The 21,959-nt window shown below is 38.3% G+C and overlaps 1 protein-coding gene across 2 annotated transcripts in view; it reads right to left on the reverse strand.

Annotated features, from left to right (window-relative positions):
• Positions 1-6,367: 6,367 nt before the first annotated feature.
• Positions 6,368-21,959, reverse strand: part of nek6 (NIMA-related kinase 6) — a 31,462-nt gene continuing 15,870 nt past the window's right edge. For both annotated transcript variants that reach the window (XM_004564648.5, XM_004564649.6), the window contains exons 4-10: positions 18,854-18,916; positions 17,174-17,284; positions 16,174-16,282; positions 15,199-15,306; positions 14,789-14,883; positions 14,294-14,407; positions 6,368-13,339 (exon numbers count right to left, since the gene is read on the reverse strand). In XM_004564648.5, coding sequence (XP_004564705.1) covers positions 13,229-13,339; positions 14,294-14,407; positions 14,789-14,883; positions 15,199-15,306; positions 16,174-16,282; positions 17,174-17,284; positions 18,854-18,916 — 711 coding nt within the window. In that variant the 3' untranslated portion in view covers positions 6,368-13,228. The remainder of the gene's footprint in view (positions 13,340-14,293; positions 14,408-14,788; positions 14,884-15,198; positions 15,307-16,173; positions 16,283-17,173; positions 17,285-18,853; positions 18,917-21,959) is intronic.

Consider the following 21,959-nt stretch of genomic DNA (forward strand, 5'->3'; position numbering starts at 1 on the left):
CCAAGTATGCAGTTTTCAATTCAATTTTGTTTATATAGTACTCTTTTACAACACTTCACATTTCAATGTGCTTTATATAGTAAGGAGCAGACCCTAGCAATCTAGTGATCCTTAACGAACCAGTTAGAGAGGGAGAGTGTCCACCCTAATGAGCTAGAGGGTGAAAGCGAAGCAGGGGTGTTTCCACAATTTTTGAAAATTGTGTGACCATAAACAAAGCATGGTGTAAATTAAGGTGTAAATTAAGTGCTCAAAAATGGTTTTAAAAAAAGGTAAAAAGATTACAAGACATTGTTTTCTTTGTTTCTTTCCTTCAGGAATTCAGGAGAGTGACTGTCTTTTAAAAGATTTAATTTGTTTCAGCAGTTGAAATTACAAGTTACAGCACGCTGGAATCAATGTGAACCAACGATCTGCTTCACAAAGGGGATGACGATGATGATGGGGTAATGCAGTTCTATATCACAACAAAAACAAATATTATTTTGACTATCTTCTCCTGAAAAACAATGCGGCCGGTCCTATCGTCTCTGACTCGATATTCCTCTGCACTTCAGTCATTGTCTCGACCCTGCTCCTTTTCCTGGAAAAAGACAGAAAGAAAAACACCTCGCTCCCTAACCTTGCTGTATTAATATTAGATAATAAGTAGAAAATAACAGGCTGAGAATTGCTAGCTAAGTCTGAGACATTCTGTTCACACTCCCTTGGCCAAGAAAAATATCCCCCTGACTTTAACTAGTTATGATCTATAAGCACTGCAACTCAACATATCAATCTCAATAGTTCAATTCAATCAATCTGAACTAATGCTTCTGACCTTTACTACACGGAGTGCCAGCTCTTAATGAGCACACTTGGAATGTGTATATAAAAATCACAAAAACAGCTTTATTTAATAATTTTATTCCTAACAGCATCCACATATGCATAAGCATACTCTTATATACAAATGCCTATACAAGCATCTAGCATACTAAATACAAATAATTGCATAAAGCATCTATGGGAAAAATTTATCTGAGGAGACCTTGTTTGTGTTGACTTGACCCTAGTCCCATCCGCTCACATGGAAGAGACAGGGTTTATGACCTATACTGCACCCAAACACCAGGGGCGATAGATATGTTTCGCCTTCATTTTTTGGGGAGCGTTTAGGTTGTCCCTATTTTTTAAAACAAGTGAGTAGCCCCCCAAAACAGGAAAGTTGTGTACAATGTGAGGAACCATGGAGTAATTTTTGATTTGGATATAGTCAAAAAATAATAAAAGATAGTACACCCTTTGCAGACCATCACCAGGTCTTTACCTGGGTTCAAAATGATTTAAATTCAAATGAAGAACAACATGTGACATATTACAGGGTGTCAGTTTTTAACATAATGCTGCCCTTTTGGTTTAGTTTTTGTCAAATGAAGAAGTACACACCATGATTCAAGAGCTTATAGAAACCACCATAGCAATGAACTGGTCTGCATTGGTGCATCATATCTTTATTCTCTTCCCCCTCCTGCCCCCCCCCCCCCCCTCTTTCTTAAATAGATAACTATCATATCTGATATCATATCTCACAGTACAATAATATTGAATGGGTTGCATTGTTGTATTTTGTCATGTTTCTCAGGTCTTTGTCTGAATTTCTACGAACATTATTGCTAAGGATTGTCTTATTGCATTGGAGTCACACTGGGTTAAATATGTACACTTGGGTTTTAAGGGGTATTTATTATTTTCTTCTTTTTTTGGGGTTGTATGGAAGCCCCAAACGCAATTTCATTGTTCTTGACAATGACAATAAATAAATAAATACTTCAAATACTTCAAAAATAGCAGCAAAATATTTAAGTAATGATTTTCTTAATGACTTTATCAGTCTCTTACATGCCTGTGGATGAAAATTGGCACACTCTTCTTTATGTCATTGAGGCTCATCGAGGTTTCCGGGCATTCCGAGATCTCTTAAATCAGCGGTCCCCAACCTTTTTTGCGCCATGGACCGGTTTATGCCCGACAATATTTTCATGGACAGGCCTTTAAGGTGTTGCGGATAAATACAACAAAATAAAACTAGTACTGGTACCGAAAAAAATATTTATTCATAACACACGTGAAAAGATCCAGGAAAACCGAGTAAACGATAAAAACGATAACAAAATAAGGCTGAAAACCGATAAAAACCCTGAAAACTATACATTTCACACCTGAGCCTCAACTCTCGCGGACCGGTACCGGTCCGAGGCCCGGGGGTTGGGGACCACTGTCTTAAACTCTCACCACAACATTTCAAGGTTTAGGTCTTAATGTTGACTGGGCCGTTGCAACACACTGATTATTTTCTTTTTAGCCACCCTGTTGTATATTTTCTGGTGTGCTGGGAATAATTTCCTGCTGCATGACACGGTTTCAGCCAGGCTTTAGTTGTTGGAAAGATGGCCCCACATTTTACTCTAGAATACTTTACTTAGAATACTATACAGAGGAGTTCATGGTTGACTCAGAGCAAAGCAAGGCCAAAAGATTATGCCTCCACCAATGTGCTTGACAGTTGGAATTAGATGTTTGTGCTGATACACTACATTTGGTTTTCTCCAAACTTGGCCAAACGTTTCCACTTGTTTAAAAAGTCTTATCGTTTGCTGAGATACAGCTTTGCAAACTCAAGCTGTGCTGATGTGTTCTTCTTATGGTGAAGGGTCTTGCTCCTAGTAACCCTTCTGAACAAGTAATAATTATTTAGTCTTTTTCCAATTACTGTCAAGAACTTTAATATTTACCACACAGACAGATGTCTCTCTGAATATTGCGTTTGTGAATAATATTTCTCACTGTAGAATGTTGGACTTCAAATTGTTTTCGTTTCTCTAAGATCATTACTGATATCTTTTCAACTAATAATGAACACACTTCTGAATGCTCCCGACTAGCAAACTAAGACAACGGCTGTCATAGATAGTTGCACTTGCTAATAATCCTTTATCATCAGCTGCAGATGTTCTATCAGTCTGTGGCGGTGTGCTTGGAATAACTGAGCAACAAGTGTGCTTTTCTAGTCTGTTGGAGAGGCAGCATCAGAAAAAATTCTGGGATCAATAACGTTATTCTTATTGTTTGTATTATTATTCTTAATAAGAGACATTTGATTAGCTGGCTGTTCCTTATCCTATTATTTCCTCTGTAAGCAGGGGTTTAGTTATTTTTCCACACACTGCTTCTTTATTTTTGATTAGTTTTGTCAGAAAAAAAGTAATATTTTGTGTGTTAAGATTAGAGATGGCACGATACCACTTTTTTATGTCCGATACCGATACCGATATCATAAATTTGGATATCTGCCGATACCGATATGAATCCGATATAATGTTTTTTAATCAACAAAACTGTTTTTTAAAATATCTTGCTGCATTTTGCAAGTCTGCAAGTTCATACTCAAGTTTAAAACAACAACTACACTAAAGCTATTCTGTTATACCTGTATACAAAAAAAATATTTCATAGTTCAGCAATACTGATCAATCTAATAAACTTAAACCTACATCATCCTCACTATTCTGGTATTTTAAAGAGTACTTAGCGTAAATATTAAGCAACCTAACTAATAGGGTTCCAACTCCCAGCAACAACAAAAATAAATAAATAAAAAATAGGGAACCACCCCTCACGCTCCACCTCATGATGCTTAATCGACGTAATCAACCTTAATTTGATGAAGTGTGAAAAAAATGCACAGAAATCAATTATTTTTCAAGAAATATTAAATAGATTCAGCATCTTTCTTCAACAAAATTGCAGACAGCACAGATGGTACCATCCCAAAGTAAAAAGTACTATAGCTTACTAGGGTATATATATTAGACTTAATAGTCACTATATACAGTAATTGACTTCTATTCATTTTACATCAAATTAAAACTTTGGGTGTCAGATAATTATTTATTAAAAGCTCGACATTTTAAATGAGAGTAAGAAAGAAAAGTATGTCTTTGTGCCCCCTTTTCCCTGTTCATGCCCTATCGGCCCCCCTGGCTAAACTTTGCTAGATCCGCCCCTGCACAGTTATGTCAGCTACATAGAAAAAGATCCTCGAGTAGAAAGTAATATTAAATAAATTCTAACAACAGCTTATCAAGCTTAAACGTGCTGCTGTTGTTCAGCCGCTGGTTTCCTCTTTCTGGTGCAAAGTGGGGCAAAAACAAACAAGACAGACGGACTCGCGACAGAAAAGCCGATCAGCTGATCATTAAGCAGTTTCATGATTGAAGTAGCAGCCGGAGAGCGAGAGGCAGTCGCTTGTTAAGCTTAACGCAGGAATGCTTTACAAACATTCAGAGATGGACTTACACACTTGCTTTACTTCTCTCGGGGATAACTTTGTCGGAGATGAAATGCCGGGTTGCTAGCGAAGCTCCACATGCTATCCAGACCACCGACAGGTCCCGCATGCCACAGCCGCTCTATCACGTGATGCATACTGCTCCGACGTGCTAACGTTCTGAGGTGAGTTACAGCGTGTTGCAAGTTTTGTGAGGTGCTTTCGTGATATTTAATGGATCGGATTACATTTTTTATTTTTCTCCGATATCCGATCCAGTAATTTAGGTCAGTATCGGACCGATACCGATACGTAATATCGGATCAGTCCATCTCTAGTTAAGATTATATAATATGAGAGTGTATTTAGAACTCAGATACATCTGGAAGAATCAGCTGCATCAGTCAGACAGTTGCAGAATATGATCAATTGGAACTGAAAACATTTAACTATATGGATCACAATACACATGACTTGGAATATGAAATAGATCCAGACAACAACTTTTTCTCATCTAACAATAACAATTGCTGCTACTATACAAATAAAGACTACAATCAGAGGATTAAAACTGAGAATAAATTATCAATTATCCACTTTAACTGTAGAAGTCTCTATGCTAATTTTAGTCATATCAAAGAATATCTTAACCAGTTTTCACATCCATTTAGTGTCATTGCCTTATCAGAAACTTGGATCAATATGGAAAAAGGAACAGACTTTGAACTGGAGGGTTATGAATTCACATTTATAACTAGGCGAAACAAAGGAGGAGGAGGAGTGGCCTTGTATGTGGACAAATCCTTGAAATTTAATGTGGTGGAAAAGATGACGATGGTGATTGATAATGTACTAGAAAGCTCTTACTGGAACAGTGGCGCGGCTGCCCCTCTGTTGGTCTTCCATGGTTTCTTGTGTTCTGGGGGCCTCTGGATGTCTGGAGTTTTGATCTCCTCCATACCTGCCTCACACCCTGGAGGACGGGGCTGTGGCCCCCCCACACTCCCTAGCAGATCATTACATGGAGAAACCTTTGGAATACAAGCGCGCTGATCCACACAGGTATGCACACGGGTGTTCACTGCTCGTAGACCCAAATTACACCTTTCTTGGCTGCTACTTCGAAGCACATCTGTCCTGCGTGCTGCACAACAACATTGAATATTTAGTATTTACTGCTGTTTACACTTAGCTAGATTAATGCGATGGTGTTGTGTTTAGTATGTTGCTTTGTTTCTTTTTTTTTTTTGTCTTTTTTTGCTTGTTTTCTATTCTTCTCTCAACAGGTGATCCAGGAGATTTTTTTTTCTCCCCCCCTTTCTCACTGTCCCTCTCCCCTTCTGTTTTTCCTTTCCTTCCTCTTTCTTTCTCCCTTTCCTATCTCTCACTCATGTCTGTCCCATCTGTAACATCTGAAAATAAAATATAATAAATAATAAAAACAAAGATCGACCAAATGGACCAATACGGCAATGCCACGATGATCCATTTGGCAAAGTAAATCCATTGGGTATCCTTGTTGGTCTTCAGACAACAATTCTGATGGCTAAAGAACCAAATGGGACAGGCGGAAGAAAAAAAAAAAAAAAAAGATAATGTACTAGAATGTATTACAGTTGAAATTTGTAAAGAAAAAAGTAAAAATGTGCTCATTAGCTGTATATACAGAGCTCCAGGTAGTAGTATTGAGACATTTAAAGACTGGATAGAAGAAACATTTATTGAAATAGCTCGCAAAAAAGTTTTCATTTGTGGAGAATTCAAAATTGATTTGCTAAACCCAAATAAACATAAAACCACTGAGGAATTTATAAACACAATGCACTGTATGAACCTATTCCCTAAAATTACTAGACCTACCAGGATTACATCACATTGTGCAACTCTCATAGACAACATTTTTACAAATGACATTGAAAATAAGACTGTAAGTGGACTCCTGATTAACGACATAAGTGACCATCTTCCAATTTTTACAATCTATGATAGGAATTACAAGATCAATAAAATGGACAGTAAAAAAGAGTACAGACGAGTAAGAACAGAAGAAAGAATGAATGCATTTAAAAAAGATTTATTGAAGGAAAACTGGGGTGAAGTATATCAGGAACAGGACGTTAATAGTGCTTATAATAAATTCCTTAGAATATTTACATTACTGTACAATACCAACTGTCCAATAAAGCAATATAGTAGGAAACAGAAATATATGGACTGTCCATGGATAACAAAAAGTCTGCAAAATGCATGTATAAAGAAAAATGCTCTATACAGAGAGTTCTTAAGAACGAGAACTAAAGATGCTGAAATCAGATACAAAAGATATAAAAATAGGTTAACTAATATACTTAGATTTAGTAAAAAGGAATACTATAAGAAGCAATTAGATATAAATAGAAATAATAATAAAAGATTATGGGAAATCCTGAACAGTGTTATAAAATGTGGGACTGGACAAAAGAACTATCCCAAGTATTTCATTTGTAATGACCATGAAGAATACAATATGGATGTTGTGGCAAATAGTCTCAATGAATTCTTTGTAACTGCTGGACCAAATTTAGCAAGAACAATCACTCATCCTGGGAAAGCACAGGAAAAACCCGATACACTGATTGACAGAAATCCATATTCTATGTTTCTCACAGCCGTTGATGAAAATGAAGTTCTTGAAATTGTCAAAAAATGTAAAAATCACAAATCTTTGGATTGTAATGATATTGATATGATAGTGGTTAAAAGAGTCATTGAGGCTATTATAAAACCATTTACATACATCTGTAATTTATCATTTCAAACTGGTCGATTTCCAGACAGAATGAAAATAGCAAAAGTTATACCTCTATACAAATCTGGAAACAAACACCATTTCACAAACTACAGGCCTGTCTCTTTACTACCTCAATTCTCAAAAGTTCTTGAAAAACTGTTTAAAAACAGACTGGAAAAATTTATAGATAAACATAAACTACTCACTGAGAGTCAGTACGGATTCAGATCAAGCAGATCAACATCATCGGCACTATTAGATTCAATAGAATACATCACAAATTCCATAGACAAAAAGCAATATGTGGCTGGGTTATTCATAGACTTGACAAAGGCATTTGACACTATAGATCATGATATATTAATAAGAAAACTGGAACGTTATGGTGTCAGAGGGGTAGTTTTAGATTGGGTCCGGAGTTATTTAAGTGACAGAAAGCAGTTTGTGAAAATAAATGGTGGTTGCTCCTTATGTATGGACATTGCTTGTGGTGTACCCCAAGGGTCAGTTTTGTGTCCAAAATTCTTCAACTTGTACATTAACGACATCTGTAAAGTGTCCAAAGTATTAAAAATGGTTCTCTTTGCTGACGATACAAACATTTTTTGCTCTGGTGATGATCTGCAGAATTTATTGGAGGATATGACTAATGAAATAAGTAAAGTGAAGTTCTGGCTTGATAAAAACAAATTATCATTAAATTTGAATAAATCTAAACTGATGTTATTTGGAAATAGTAGTTTAAATACAAATGCAAAGATTCAAATAAATGGTGTTGATATTGAAAGAGTCAGTGAAAATAAATTTCTGGGGGTAATAATAGATGAAAAACTTAACTGGAGAGCTCACGTAAGATATATTCATTCCAAAGTATCACGAAGCATTGCAGTACTAAACAAGGCAAAACAGGTATTCGACAGAACATCACTTCATATTCTCTACTGTTCACTGGTTTCACCATACTTAAGCTATTGTGCAGAGGTCTGGGGCAATAACTATAAAACCACATTACATTCACTTTTTACTCTTCAAAAAAAAGCAATTCGAATCATCCACAATGCAGGTTATAGGGAACATACAAACTCACTATTTTTGCAGTCTGAAATATTGAAAATTGACGATATAGTGAAATTCCAAACAGCACAAATTCTATTCAAAGCAAAAAATAAAGAACTGCCAGGTAATATTCAGAGTATGTTTTTTTTGAAAGAAGGAAGTTATAATTTAAGGGGTTTTTGTAACTTCAAAACAATGAAGGTACGTACTACAAGAAAAGGCTTTTGTGTTTCTGTTCATGGAGTGAAACTATGGAACAGTCTGAATATGGAATTAAAGCAATGTCCAAACATAAAACTGTTCAAAAAGAGTTATAAAAATATGATCTTCTCGATCTATAAAGAAAAGGAAAATATTTAAATTAAGTGAATGTCTCTATTTAAAAACAAACAAACAAACAAAAAATTCATGATGTGATATTATAGTATATAGTATATCAGAAATCTGTTCACTATTTTTATTACAAATTATATCAGTAAGGAAGCTGACTAAATATTCACTGATAATTTATGGCAAAGGGGTGGGATTAAATAAGTGTATACTTCTTCCCACTCCCTTTCAACATGTAAATTAATCAGAATGGTTTTTTGTATGTAATTTGTATAGTATTTTTTTTCTCTCTTATTTCTTTTCTAAATGTACTTGTATATTGTTCACATGTTGAAATAAATTACCAATCAATCAATCAATCAATCAATCAAATCATTTTAAAAACTAGTAAGGGCCAGCACAGTGAGAAAGTAGCACTATTGCCAGGTCTTGGGTTCAAATCCACCATCTCCTTGGGACCTTTATGTATTGCATATTCTCCCCATCTGAGTGGCTTTTCTCTTGGTTCTCCAGCTTACTCCCACAGCCCAAAGGCATGCAGTTTGTGGGGCTAGGTTAATTGAAGCCTCTAAATTGGTCGTAGTAAGGAATGGTTGTCTGTCTCTCTGTGTTAGTCCTGCGACCAGGAAGTATCCCACCTTTTGCTCTACGGCATCTAGGATTGGCTCAGGCATTCAACAATAAGTTGATCAGTATCTATCAAAAGTGGTCAGAGAAAGGAACAGTGGTGAACCAGTTCAGGGTCATGGGGCTCACTGATGCACATTGGAAATGTAAGCTGCCCCATGTGGTCTGATCCAACAGAAGAGTTATTGTAGCTCAAATCACTTAAAATTTATTGTCAGGTCTGATAGAAATGTGTAAAAATACACAGTGCATCATAGTTTGTTGGCTGCATAACCACAGACCCATGCCGGCCCGTCCACCGCCAACAATGGGCATGCGAGCAACAGAACTTCGAGCAGGGAGCAACAAAAACACATAATCTTGTCTGATCAGCCACATTTTCTCTTCCCCGTGTGTGCCACCTACCTAATCATTGCTGCAAAGCATCTACATGCTTTCATGGAAATGGCGTTCCCTGACAGCTGTGGCTTCCTTCAGCAAGATAACGCACCCTGGCATAAAGCAAATGCAAAAATGGTCCAGGATTGGTTTGAGAACAACTTTGAGGACTGAGGTGTTGACCTCCAAATTCTCCAGATTTCAATCCAAATGAGGATCTGTGGGATGTGCTAGGCAAAATAAGTTAAATTCATGAAGCCCTCACCTCACAACTTACAGGACGTAAGGATCTCTTGCAAACATCTTGGTGCCAGACATCACATCATACCTTAAGGACTGTTTCGTCAAGTCAAATCAAAATTAGGCATACTACATGTATGCCTACTGGAGTCAAAGACACCAAACTAGAAAACAAGTTTTTATCATTACTGTAATGACAATTCCCGTGACAATTGTGGATTTTCCTATATTCATTTAGGTTCAGCTCAATTCAATTTATATAACGCCAAATCTCAACAACAGTTGCCTCAAGTCACTTTCTGAAGTAAGGCTAAAAACCCTAAAATAATATAAAAATATTTCAAGATATTAATTTAATTTTCAGACAAAAAGTCTCAAAGATCAGACAGAAACTGGGTAAACTCCGGGTCTAAACGATAATAAACTACAAAACTTGTGTGTGTACCTGTTAGGGCGCTGAAGGATAAAGGAAGATATTCAAGAAAATTATAGCAAAGTCTTGATTAGCTACCATGAAAGATTGTTGCTACTCTAGCAAACTCGTGTTTTCAGGATTCTGACAGTTATGAATGAGGGATGTTGATGAATTTAAACCAACATATTTTTAAAAAAAAATTTAATTCACCTACAGCAAACATATTCATCCTCACATTGAAATCTGCTGCAGGTTTCAGTGTGATTAAGTTAAAAGCAAAGCTTTACATCAAAAGAAATATGACTGAACTGAATTTAATATCACTTTGCACAGAAAAGCACAGTCAACATAAACATAATGGCACAATGCTTTGGAGACTATTGATAAGCATGGTAGATGGAAGATGAAGATACAAGTTATTTAAACAAGATGAAAACGGTAAGCTCTCACTCTGTGCATCTAATACATGTATTTCAAAAACATCGCGCAATTCATTCATTCATTCATTTTCACAGCATCTAATGTTTATGGTGTTTACAGTTTCACAGCAAGATTGGTCCAAATTTATAAATTAGAAGCAGACCATGACTGCATTCTCATACAATCAACACAAAACTACAACACCACTGGAGCAACACTCACCACGACAGTATCAATTCCAGATTAATTTCTGTGTGTGTTTGATTTGTTCTCCTTTACTCAAACTGTGGCATGAAGCACTTTTTCTTTCCCAAAACTGCAGATATGCAAAATGTAAACATTTAATAATAATAATAATAATAAAAACACAAACAAACTCCAGATCTCTAAATATAATTATCTATGGAGCTGATTGGGGCTGGTAAGGTTTTTGAGTTTATGTGGTGGAGCACATATGGCTATTCAGTTCACAGTGACCGAGCAACAACACAAAGAAACATTTAGGCAATTAATGGCATTAGAGCCAATTTCTTTTACTGCTCACTCACAATTATCATGTGGCTCAACTGGAATTCAGCAGAGAATATCAGAACTGACAGGTCTGCCACCATCTAGACCTATTCATGCCTGTCACATTGTTCACTGTGAACCTGTTTCATTTGTGAACTAAATGGGTGCCCTATGTGGTGCTCTGTGGTGAATGCCAATTGGGCACATGATGATGTATTTGTTTTGTTTTTTTGTAAATTCTGAGATTTCAGAGGTTCAGCCAGAGCCGATTTTATACTTTCAGCCAATTATCAGTGCAGTTTGGTAGTCATTTATAACTTGTATTTTTCATTTAGTCACCTTTGTTCTATGTCTTTGGTTTGCAGGGCTGACAGAATGTGATATAAACAAAATTTAACAGGATGGAGTTAAATAAGTTCTCACAGTTCCATGACTGCTCCTCCCAGCAACACAACATTTGTCTTTCACCATCATCTGATTCTTGATTCTATTGTTCCATCAGTTTTAATGTGACAACGCAAATTAAACCAACTAAATCAAATGTAGTCTTAACAGGAACTTGGGTATTGACTGACAGAACTTAACTACTTGTAAAGTAGTAAAGCTTTAAGACGCTGAGGATAACAGACCAGCATGTGAACACAGTGGGGAACTGAAACAGCTTCAAATGTTTCTTTTTGAAACCTGTGGAAACCAAAGCACAGATAAAAGGAGAGTAAAGTGAGATTTATAAGGTGGACACAACATGATTTCCCAACTCATAAAATTAAAATACGGCCACATTTGACTTCACAAGGCTTGATCCAAGAAATTCAGTGGTAACTCAGTCTTTAAAGCTCAACATATGATTGGAAAGTTCTATGAATATGTAAGTTCACTTTCAGATTTGAGCCACTGGTGGCAACCTTTAGATACATACATGACAAACTGTCCTCAGTCAGAAGCAACATCTTCTTTTGACTGCTTCTTCATTCATAGGGGGTTTGCACAACAGACAGCTCCACATATTTGATTTCACAAATTTATACACTGGATGCAACCCTAACAAGATTTGATCCTTCACCAGGTCTTTAAGCAGGGAAAATGTATAAATCACTACATGATGGAGAACTGCCCTTAAGAAAACTTCCCAAATTGTTCTTAGGGCTTTCATAGACTTAGAGAATATACTGAATCAGAAAAGGCAGAAACACTGTGGGTGCTCAGCTGCTTGTCCACAGGTGAATGAATGTGACATCCATGAGAAAGCATTATTATAAGTGATTATTGAATAATCCCATAAACCTGGCTACTTCTTTAAGCTTTCAGCCACAGTTCTGTCAGGAACTTCTCAGTTAAAATAGGATTGTTATTCCATTTGGAGTCATTTTCAATTTCTGGCCTTATTCGTGGATGACCTCCTGCCTTTCCCACAACAAAAACCTTAAAAGGTTTTCAGCACAAACAGATCAGGCATCAGTGCCAACACGCAAGCACTGATTATTTCACATAAGAATAAGATGAAAAAAAGGAGTTGGAGATGGGTTGCAACGAGCAGCAAGGCCCAAGCAGCTTAAATAGAATAACCTGTGTGAGATTTATCTATATTTATATTCCAGAAGTGCTAACTGAGCTCTCCACTGTTTGTAAAAGGCAATATTAACTAGCTACGCTTCATCTGATCATAAAACTATTTTTATTTTATGATTTCACTTCAATTTCAGTTTCCCCTGCATTCTTTCGTTGTTGTTTTTTTCTGAGAATAGGCATTTATTAGCTGTCCATTTTGAACACTAAATGAGGTACTTTACAATGTATAAAAACATGTATGATATGATTATAGTAGACGACATGACAAATATTCAAACTGCCCAGCCCTACTACACAGGAAGACACGGTTGAACTGGGAATGCAACTCTTATTTGAGGAATCTGTCATCAGAGGGAGACACAGCTCTTTTGGCTATGTTCTCAGCTAAAGAAACAGGCAGACATACGGTTACCTCTCACTTTTGTTTTCCGTGAGTATACCCATGTACCTCTTCACATCTTCCATGACTGAAAAGATACATCACAGTATTTCCAAGGTTATAGTCTGCTAAGATGAGGTAAGGGCAAACTTGCTTCTGCAAGGACAGGCACATAGTAAGTGGAAAGCCTCAAATTGAGCAGAGAAGAGGGCTTGAAAGTGTCACTCAGGTGCTGGAAGTCCACATGTGCATCTGTTTTGCAAACTGCAGCACAAAGACAATGTCAGGCCTCTGGTCCGGGTCTGGGTTGATGCACATGCTGACCAGGTCACGCAGCTGCAAAAAGCATGAGGCTGTTATTTCAGCTTTTAAAAAACAAAAAAACAAAACAAAACAAACTACGCTGTGCATAAATTGGTGTAAGCAAAAGGACACATGCTTCAGGGCTATTTTACAGAACAAAAATCACCACATTCAGAGAAGGAGCTAAAGTAAGTAGTAGTAAAGTAGGACTTGAGAGTTCACTTTACCCACAGGCCATGTTCTCAGAATTGTTCAGTCATGCTAAACATAATTTTATAGGCACAGTCGAGATGCAGCAGCGCACGCTATTCTCCACGCTCATCATCTTGTGACGCCCTAGACTGCTTTCAGTGTCGATTATACATACTCTCCCTGTGCCTGCCTCTCACAGTCCAAAGTTATGCACCTTAGGTTAACTGGTATACTAAATTAACCAAAGTTATGAGGTTGTGTTTAAAGTTTAAAAAATATTACACTGTATGAATGTATTAAATGTGGCTTGTAGCTAAAGCACTTTCTGTGGTCAGTAAGACCACAGACACAGAAAGAAATGCAAGGGCAAATATAGTACTTTCTTTATATTGCAAAATACCACACATTATGCTGTCTAAACCTTTTAACTTACAATGACTGGAATGAGCCACTGTTTCAACAGCATTGCGCTTGTGTGTTATCAGGGAAGGTCAAATCTATGATTATCTGTCCAAGTTTACCAATATCAGTGCGAGTGGAGAAGGTAGGCTCCCTCTCCATATATTCACTTATCTTGTGTGAACAACTAACATGTTGAAACAAACTGTATTAGCTTTCATGGAATAGCTTTTCAAGCGCTCAATATAAGGACCTATGTATTCTTCATATGGCCCCTGCGAGGCTCTGTACACCTTTTTTGCCAAACAGAAAAATAAAACTAGCAACATAATAAACCAAAAAGTTAATGAAACTCAAATTCAAATCAAAACCAAACGTGGCTTTGTATTACTTTACCTTATCAGAGTAATGGTCCGTGGGGAGAGGGGGGTAATCACACTGCTCTATCTTCTGACAGAGGGACAGAAGGTTCATCTTGTCCCCATAAAATGGACTCTGCAGTGCAGCCATCTGGAGCAAAGAGGGATAAGGGATAAGGAAAGAAGAAAAATGAATTAGCTTGGTTGGCACTACCTACAAGTGAAATATTATTCCTGACCAGAGTTCAAGTAACATTGTGGTGTTCAGAGAGGTCTCTATTCTCGTGCCAGGGTGCTTGGCGGAAGTGTAAATAAAAGAAAATGTTTAAGCTTATTTATAAGATCCCACCTCTGGGTTTAAAGTTGAAACGTTTTTTTTTTTTTTTATTTACATTTCCGCCGAGCACCCTGGCACTAATCAGCCAACAGGCACCACAAGCTTGGTTTTCTTTTTTCCAGGGTAAGAAAGTCATTTTCTGTTGAATCATTCACTATAAACACAATGAAAAAGTCAAAGTGTCTTTGGACCTACCTCATACAGAAGACAGCCCAGGGACCAGATATCTGACTTAAAATTGTAGCCATTCTCATGGATTCTCTCGGGTGACATGTAGTAAGGTGTTCCCACTGACACACAGAAAACAACAGACTTGTCATTTTGTGCATAAATGAAAAAGATGAAAACACTATTTATGCAGTAGTTTAAGTGTTAAACCTTATAGTAGGAAAACACATACGACAGTGAATTGTTTATTTTTTTATTACCACACCCCCAAGATATCTTTGTTTAGATTTTTGTTTTACACAGTTTCCATTTTCGTCACTAAAATATTTAATTCTGTGTTCTATATGATCTGCATGCCTGAATCAAGAGCTGATCTGACAGAAAATTATGCACAACATAGAAATTGTGCATAAACGTGTGTTGTGTGTGTGCGTCACCTAAAGAATGTGCTACAGTGGTCTTGGAACTGAAGAAGCGTCCTAGTCCAAGGTCTCCCAGTTTTACCTCCCCGGTGGCTGTTATAAACACGTTGGCTGGCTTGATATCTGGTTTAAACACATGCACACATTGACATTCATTGCAAATACACTGCAATTCTGTTCTAAACCCAAGAATATAGTGACATTATATACACTCTACACACAGTAGTTGATTTCCTGCAACTATGAGAGGTGTGCTTACGGCTAATTCAATTTTGAGAAAGAACCATGCCGTTTCCTGTTTACAGACAAGTTACAGCTCCAACATTTACCGCGTCCAGTGAAAACTGCTGTAATTACGTCACAAACCAATTCAACTTTGCTTGGTTTTGGGGGGATATTAGAAATGTTTGGTCTGTGCTGTTATTTTTCTATTTAACAATACTTTCCATTAAAATAGAAAAACAAAATCACAATTTCTTTGAAAATCAGATTTAAAAAGATTTAGGTAGGCCAAAAAGCATAATCTGATTTTCAGTGAAACTGACACCTTACTGTGATTTTCTTTTTTAATTTTAATGGAAAGCATCATTATCAATATAAAAATCACAACTTCTCTGACAATCAGATTCTGCTTTTTGGCCTAAATCTTTTCCAACCTGGCAAGTACCACAGTATTAAAATACAAACTCCATACCAAAATAGTTTTGGGCGTGCAAATAACAACAGGATCCAACATTTTGCAAATTGTTTTTTCCTTTGGAAAGAGATTCTTTTTATTTTAACACCATGTAACATGTTATTATTCCCAATTGCTGGATACACCTGTACATATCAGTTCCTTGTATTTTAATTTTGACTGACAAAAGAAAGAAGGTTAGGAAGATATGAATGCACAACAACTGAGGTGTTTGAGCAGATTAACTACATCAGCATAATGATGGCAATGGAGATGAGGTGTGCATGGTAAAAATGCAAAGTGGAGTTGTTTACCACGGTGCATTACTCTGCGTGAATGCATGTGCTCCAGAGCGCTGCAGAGTTGCACAAAATATTTCCAAATTGTTCTCTCTGGGATAAGTCGTCTCTTCTTCTTGAAGTACTGAACAGAAAGAAGGAAGAAGTGTAACTAATCTAATTCTACATGTTAGAACAATGACACAATATTATTGCTCTAACTATCCCTCAATCATATAAACACACTTTCAGCTCTTTATTCCTAGCACTTTAAGTGTTTTGTCTAGCTTTTACACACACACAAACATAGGTGAAGCGGCCTCCTTTTCCTTGGATTGGTCTGTCTGATTTATTGTCAAAGCAGTGTTGCTGCCTCTTTCTGTTGATACTGTTTATATGGTTATTGGTTATAATAAAGCCTTATTTTGTGTTAAACACCTCTGCCTGGTGTCCTTTTCATTCCAATCCGGATCAAATTGTTACTGTCCTCCACCCTGTTTGCCTAGCTTTCATGTGGGGACGTAAAATGAAGATAGCTGAGACTTTATTTATAAATACTTTACAAGGCAAAAATAGTCCTCACTTTAAATGAGGCCACACAAATATTCATTAAATCTTTATTAACACCTTCACAAACAATGAGCTCATGTCTTTACCATTATATATTTGAAATTAATGTGCACTTAAATATTTAAATCACTTCTTTAGACTTTTATTATATATGAGCTTATTAATTAACAATCGATTTTTATATGTGATTTGATAAATTACATACTAAGTAATAACTGTATCCAAAATGCAAGCATAAATTCAAATGATCACAGGAATACTCAGGGCCATTTATATACAAAAAGTTAATCAAGGAAGTGGAAAAATATTGGCAACTCCTAGCACTATCCCTCAGCCTATTAGTAAACACACCTATGACATCAATTTCAAAATCCTATGTTGCATCGTTCTCGAGTTGTTGAATTCACAATAAAACATTTCCTCTGATCTTTGACTGAGATTTGAACGAGTCATAGGGTTTTCTGACCTTTATCATCTGGGACAGATCTCCAGCATCCGCAAGCTCCAGAACAATGTTGAGCTCATTTTCTTCAATAAAAGAATCAAGGTACTTGATTACATTGGGGTGATTCAGCTGCTGCAGTGGACAAACAAAAGAAAAATGGTAGCGTCAACGGAGCTGTCACAAGCAAGGTGTATAGCAGAGCCGTCCATGCAAATGTTTCAAACAAATAAAATACTGGCGGCATCAAATGCCATTAATTTCAAAATCCTGTGCTGCCTCACACGATTTCCTGAAAACTCAGTGACCTTCGCCAAGGTCATTGTCACTGAGTTTTAAACACATCTGAGATTTTTAGTAGATACACCTATGGTGAACTTGAAACTCTTACATTGCCTCACTCTCAAGTTATAGCATTCACAAACTTGGGTCCATGCCATCTACCTGTCTGGCAGGGTGACCACCAGTGTTGGTCAAGTTACTTGAAAAAAGTAATTAGTCGCTATTTACTGATTACTTATTTTCAAAAGTAATTAGTTACTTTACTACTTGGTTACTTTTTAAAAACATGATACATAACATGAATATATAATAAAGCAATAGACCTTTCAGCCCAATTGTATTTTTTCTGCATAATCATTCATATAAAATTGAATCAAATGAAAAAGTCTCTTTTTAAAACTTGTTAATCCTTTAACTCTATGCACATTGCATCAAGCAAAAATTTAATTATATGCAACATTCTCTGACTGGAAGAAATTTGTTTAACATTTAAACCTATTTTCCGCTTATTCCAGCATATAAAATTAAATCTTTTTTTTATGTTTACACTCACTCTTTCAAATAGATGCAAGTAAAACACAGCAAAAAATAAATTAAATCAAAGATTCAGCGACACTGAGTCCTGTCGCTCTTAAATCTATTTTCACCTGTTTAGCAGGAGTGGGGCCGGTGGAGGTTTGCGGTCATGTCAGTGGGGGGGATCAGGGGGTTTCTCTGAATTTCACATTCCCGTGGCAGCATGCTAGGTGCTTGTTCAGATTTGAAATTTAATTTTTTTCGCTGTAGAAAGAAGTTTTCTTCCTACGCAGAGTGTACAGTGGACGCTAATGTTTTTGTCACTTTTTATGGAATCAAACTCAAAGTAATGTCAGTACTTCCAAGCTTTAAACGCTGCATGGTCGTACTCTCTCCCACACTCCATATTATCCATTGTTGATCTAAACGTGTGTTGCTACCATGGACGTCGCACGTTCGTACGTCATTGTCATTAGACACTCTCACAAACAAAATCACGGTTTAGTAACACAGTATCCTTAAGTACTTTCTATCTAACACAGCGGTCCCCAACCTTTTTTGTGCCATGGACCGGTTTATGCCCGACAATATTTTCATGGACCGGCCTTTAAGGTGTCGCGGATAAATACAACAAAATAAAACTAGTGCCGGTACCGAAAAAAAGAAAATCATAACACACGTGAAAAGACCCAGGAAAACAGAGTAAACGATAAAAACGATACCAAAATAACGCTGAAAACCGATGAAAACTATACATTTCACACCTGAGCCTCAAAACGGTATCAAACAACTCACGGACCGGTACCGGTCCGAGGCCCGAGGTCTTTCTCCTGAGTAACCGCCACCCAATTTCGCACTCATTCACTTATTATCAACCAGAGTATAATTTGCTTTGACAGACTTTACCTTCAGTAAATCAATCTCTTTGATGCAGTCCTGACGAGCCTTAGCATCCATCATCTCGAAGATCTGCAAAGATATATTGTGAGCAAATGTGGAAAGAAAGAACTTCATTTTAACTGAAAGAGACCTCCTGCAAATCTTCAACAAGCAGTTTAGTGGTGAGGGAAGAAAAGACGATTTGGAAAAATTAATTACTCAAGTCCGCTAAAAGCAGTCAATAGAAGAGAAACAATCTAAATAAACCATCAGTAATTATTAAGGCTGTATTATATTGAGACTGTGACACTATTGACACGATAATCAGCTTCTGTTTGAGTAAAGTTCTGATAGCTCTTCCACATTGTGTTGGCTCATGACGCTTAAGAAAACAACAATGGAGGAATCACTGTCTTACATTTAGTTATAGTTCTTTCAGATAGATATCTAGTGTACTGAAACTCACCCCTAGTGCTGTGTAGTCCATTATTGTAAAATTAAATGTTTTAAGAAATAACCACGTCAGGAAATACAGTCCCAATTCCCCAAAATTTGGAAAAGATATGTAAATGTAAATAAAACATAATGAAATGATTCGTGTTACGTTCCCCCCGAAGGGGTCTAGGCATGTGAGTGAGGGGACCAGTAACAAATGAGTCCGGAATCAGAATGAAAAGGAAAACAGACAGAGTTGTTCTGTATTAATAGAACTTTATTACGAAATGGTACAGGTGGATTACAAACAACATTAACTTAAAGGGCCGGCAACGCCGTCTTACCAACAACGCCAAAGAAACAAAGAAAACGCTCGCAGCCACGAAAGGCAGGAAGACTACCAAACAAACACAATAAAAAAGGAGGCACTTCCCACACTTCCTACCCTACTCCCCACCACGGGGAGACACTCTCAGGGCCCACAAGCCCGTCTGCTCACTGTCCAAAATCTAGCACAGAACCGCGTAGAGCCACTGAGGAAAAAGCCACCCTGCTCACAGCTCATCCCCAGTTTAAATAGCCTCAGAGGATGATTGCTGACTGGAGTCAGGTGGCAAACGAGGCTAATCAGCAGCAGCTGTGTCCTGGGGAAAGAGGAGAGTGAGAGAGACAGAGAGGGGTAGGAGCGGCAAGAGGGGTGGAGGCGGGGAGAGTGGGCAAACACCCCACCCACACACTCCCACAGCCTCACAGAACGTAACATTCCCCCCCCCCCTTACATTGAAGCCCTACCAAAACAACAACAACAGCAACAACAACAATAACAACAACACCCTATTGCGAGCTGCGTGAGAGTGCATCAGCCACTATATTGTCAGTACCTTTCTTGTGTATGATCATCAGATTGTAATCCTGGGCCAGGAGTGCCCAGCGCATCAGTCGCTGGTTGTGATTGTACATCCGGTTCAGAAAAACGAGGGGGTTGTGGTCTGTGTACACGGTCACCGGGGAAGCGCTGGAGCCCACATACACTTCAAAGTGCTGCAGAGCTAGAAGCAGAGCTAAGGCTTCCTTCTCTATGGTAGAGTAGTTCAGTTGATGGGGTTTGAACTTTGCAGAGAAATAACAGACCGGATGGCACACACCTTCCTCATCATCCTGCAGCAGGACTGCCCCGGCTCCGGTGGCACTGGCATCGACCTCTAGCTTAAAGGGGCGAGAGAAGTTTGGAGCTGCCAATACAGGGGTGCTGCACAGAAGAGATTTTGCCGACTCAAAGGCATGCTGGCATTCAACTGACCATTCAAAAGGCACCTTTGGGCTACACAGTTTGGTTAGCGGGGTCACGACCACAGAAAAGTTCTTACAGAAACACCGGTAATATCCGGTCATCCCTAGGAACCGCCTTAGTTCCCGTCTGGTGGCTGGACTCGGGTAGTCCAGGATTGCAGCAACCTTCGCCTCCACTGGGCGGACCTGCCCAAACCCCACCTGCTTACCTAGGTAAGTGACGGTTGCCTTACCAAACTCACACTTAGCGAGATTGAGGGTCAACGAGGCCTCGGCTAGCCGCTGAAACACTGTCCTCAGAAGGGACATATGATCTGCCCATGTGTCTGTGTATAGCACCACGTCATCTAGATACACATTGCACTGGGGCACATCTCCCAACACCAACTGCATCAGTCGTTGAAAAGTAGCTGGGGCATTTTTCATGCCAAAGGCCATTACTGTGTATTGCATGAAGTGGTCAGGGGTGACAAATGCTGAAATCTCTGAAGCTCTGGGAGTGAGAGGCACCTGCCAGTAGCCTTTAAGGAGATCGAGTTTGGTGATGAATTTGGCAGGGCCGATGCTGTCAATGCAGTCTTCCATACGAGGAAGCAGAAAAGAGTCAGAGACCGTTACAGCGTTTACCTTCCGATAATCTGTGCAGAAACGGGGTGTGCCATCAGACTTAGGTGTTAGTAGACATGGGGAGCTCCAGGGGCTACAACTAGGTTGTGCCAAGCCGTTTTCTACTAAGTACTCAACTTCTTCTTTCATGACCTCACGTTTGGCGAAGGGGCAACGATATGCATGCTGCTTGATTGGGACTGCGTCTCCAACGTCAATGTCATGCTCACAAACGTGGGTACGCGAGGGTACGTCACTAAAAAGAGACAGGTAGGAGTGCAGCAAGTCAAGTACCTCTTTACACTGGGACGGAGGAAGGTGAGATAGGTTGGCCTCGGCCTTAGCTAAAAAAACAGAATTTGACAACCGCCCACATTGCTGTCCCTCAGAAAGGGTACCCAGATCATCATCACCCTTAACTTCAACACTTAGCAGGGCAACAGGGACTGAACCGGGGACAGCCGTCCCAGCAGTGTCTGATGATTCTGTCATGCTGGTGTCTCTGGTATGGTATGGTTTCAACATGTTGACATGGCATAGGCGAGTCTTCCTTCTGCGTTCTGGGGTGTTGAGAATATAGTTGGTGTCAGACACTTTTTTCACTATCACATAGGGGCCTGAGAAACGAGCCATGAGGGCAGAACTGGGCACGGGCAACAACACAAGAACTTTGTCCCCAGGCTGGAACTGTCTTTCCACTGCTTTTTGATCACATCGTTTTTTCATGTTTGCCTGGGATACACAGAGAGCCTCTTTTGCTAACAAAGTAGCCTGTTGCCACCTGTCCTTGCATGTTTTTACA

Source organism: Maylandia zebra, linkage group LG7 (genome assembly GCF_041146795.1).
Source record: "Maylandia zebra isolate NMK-2024a linkage group LG7, Mzebra_GT3a, whole genome shotgun sequence".
Classification (NCBI taxonomy): Eukaryota; Metazoa; Chordata; class Actinopteri; order Cichliformes; family Cichlidae; genus Maylandia; species Maylandia zebra.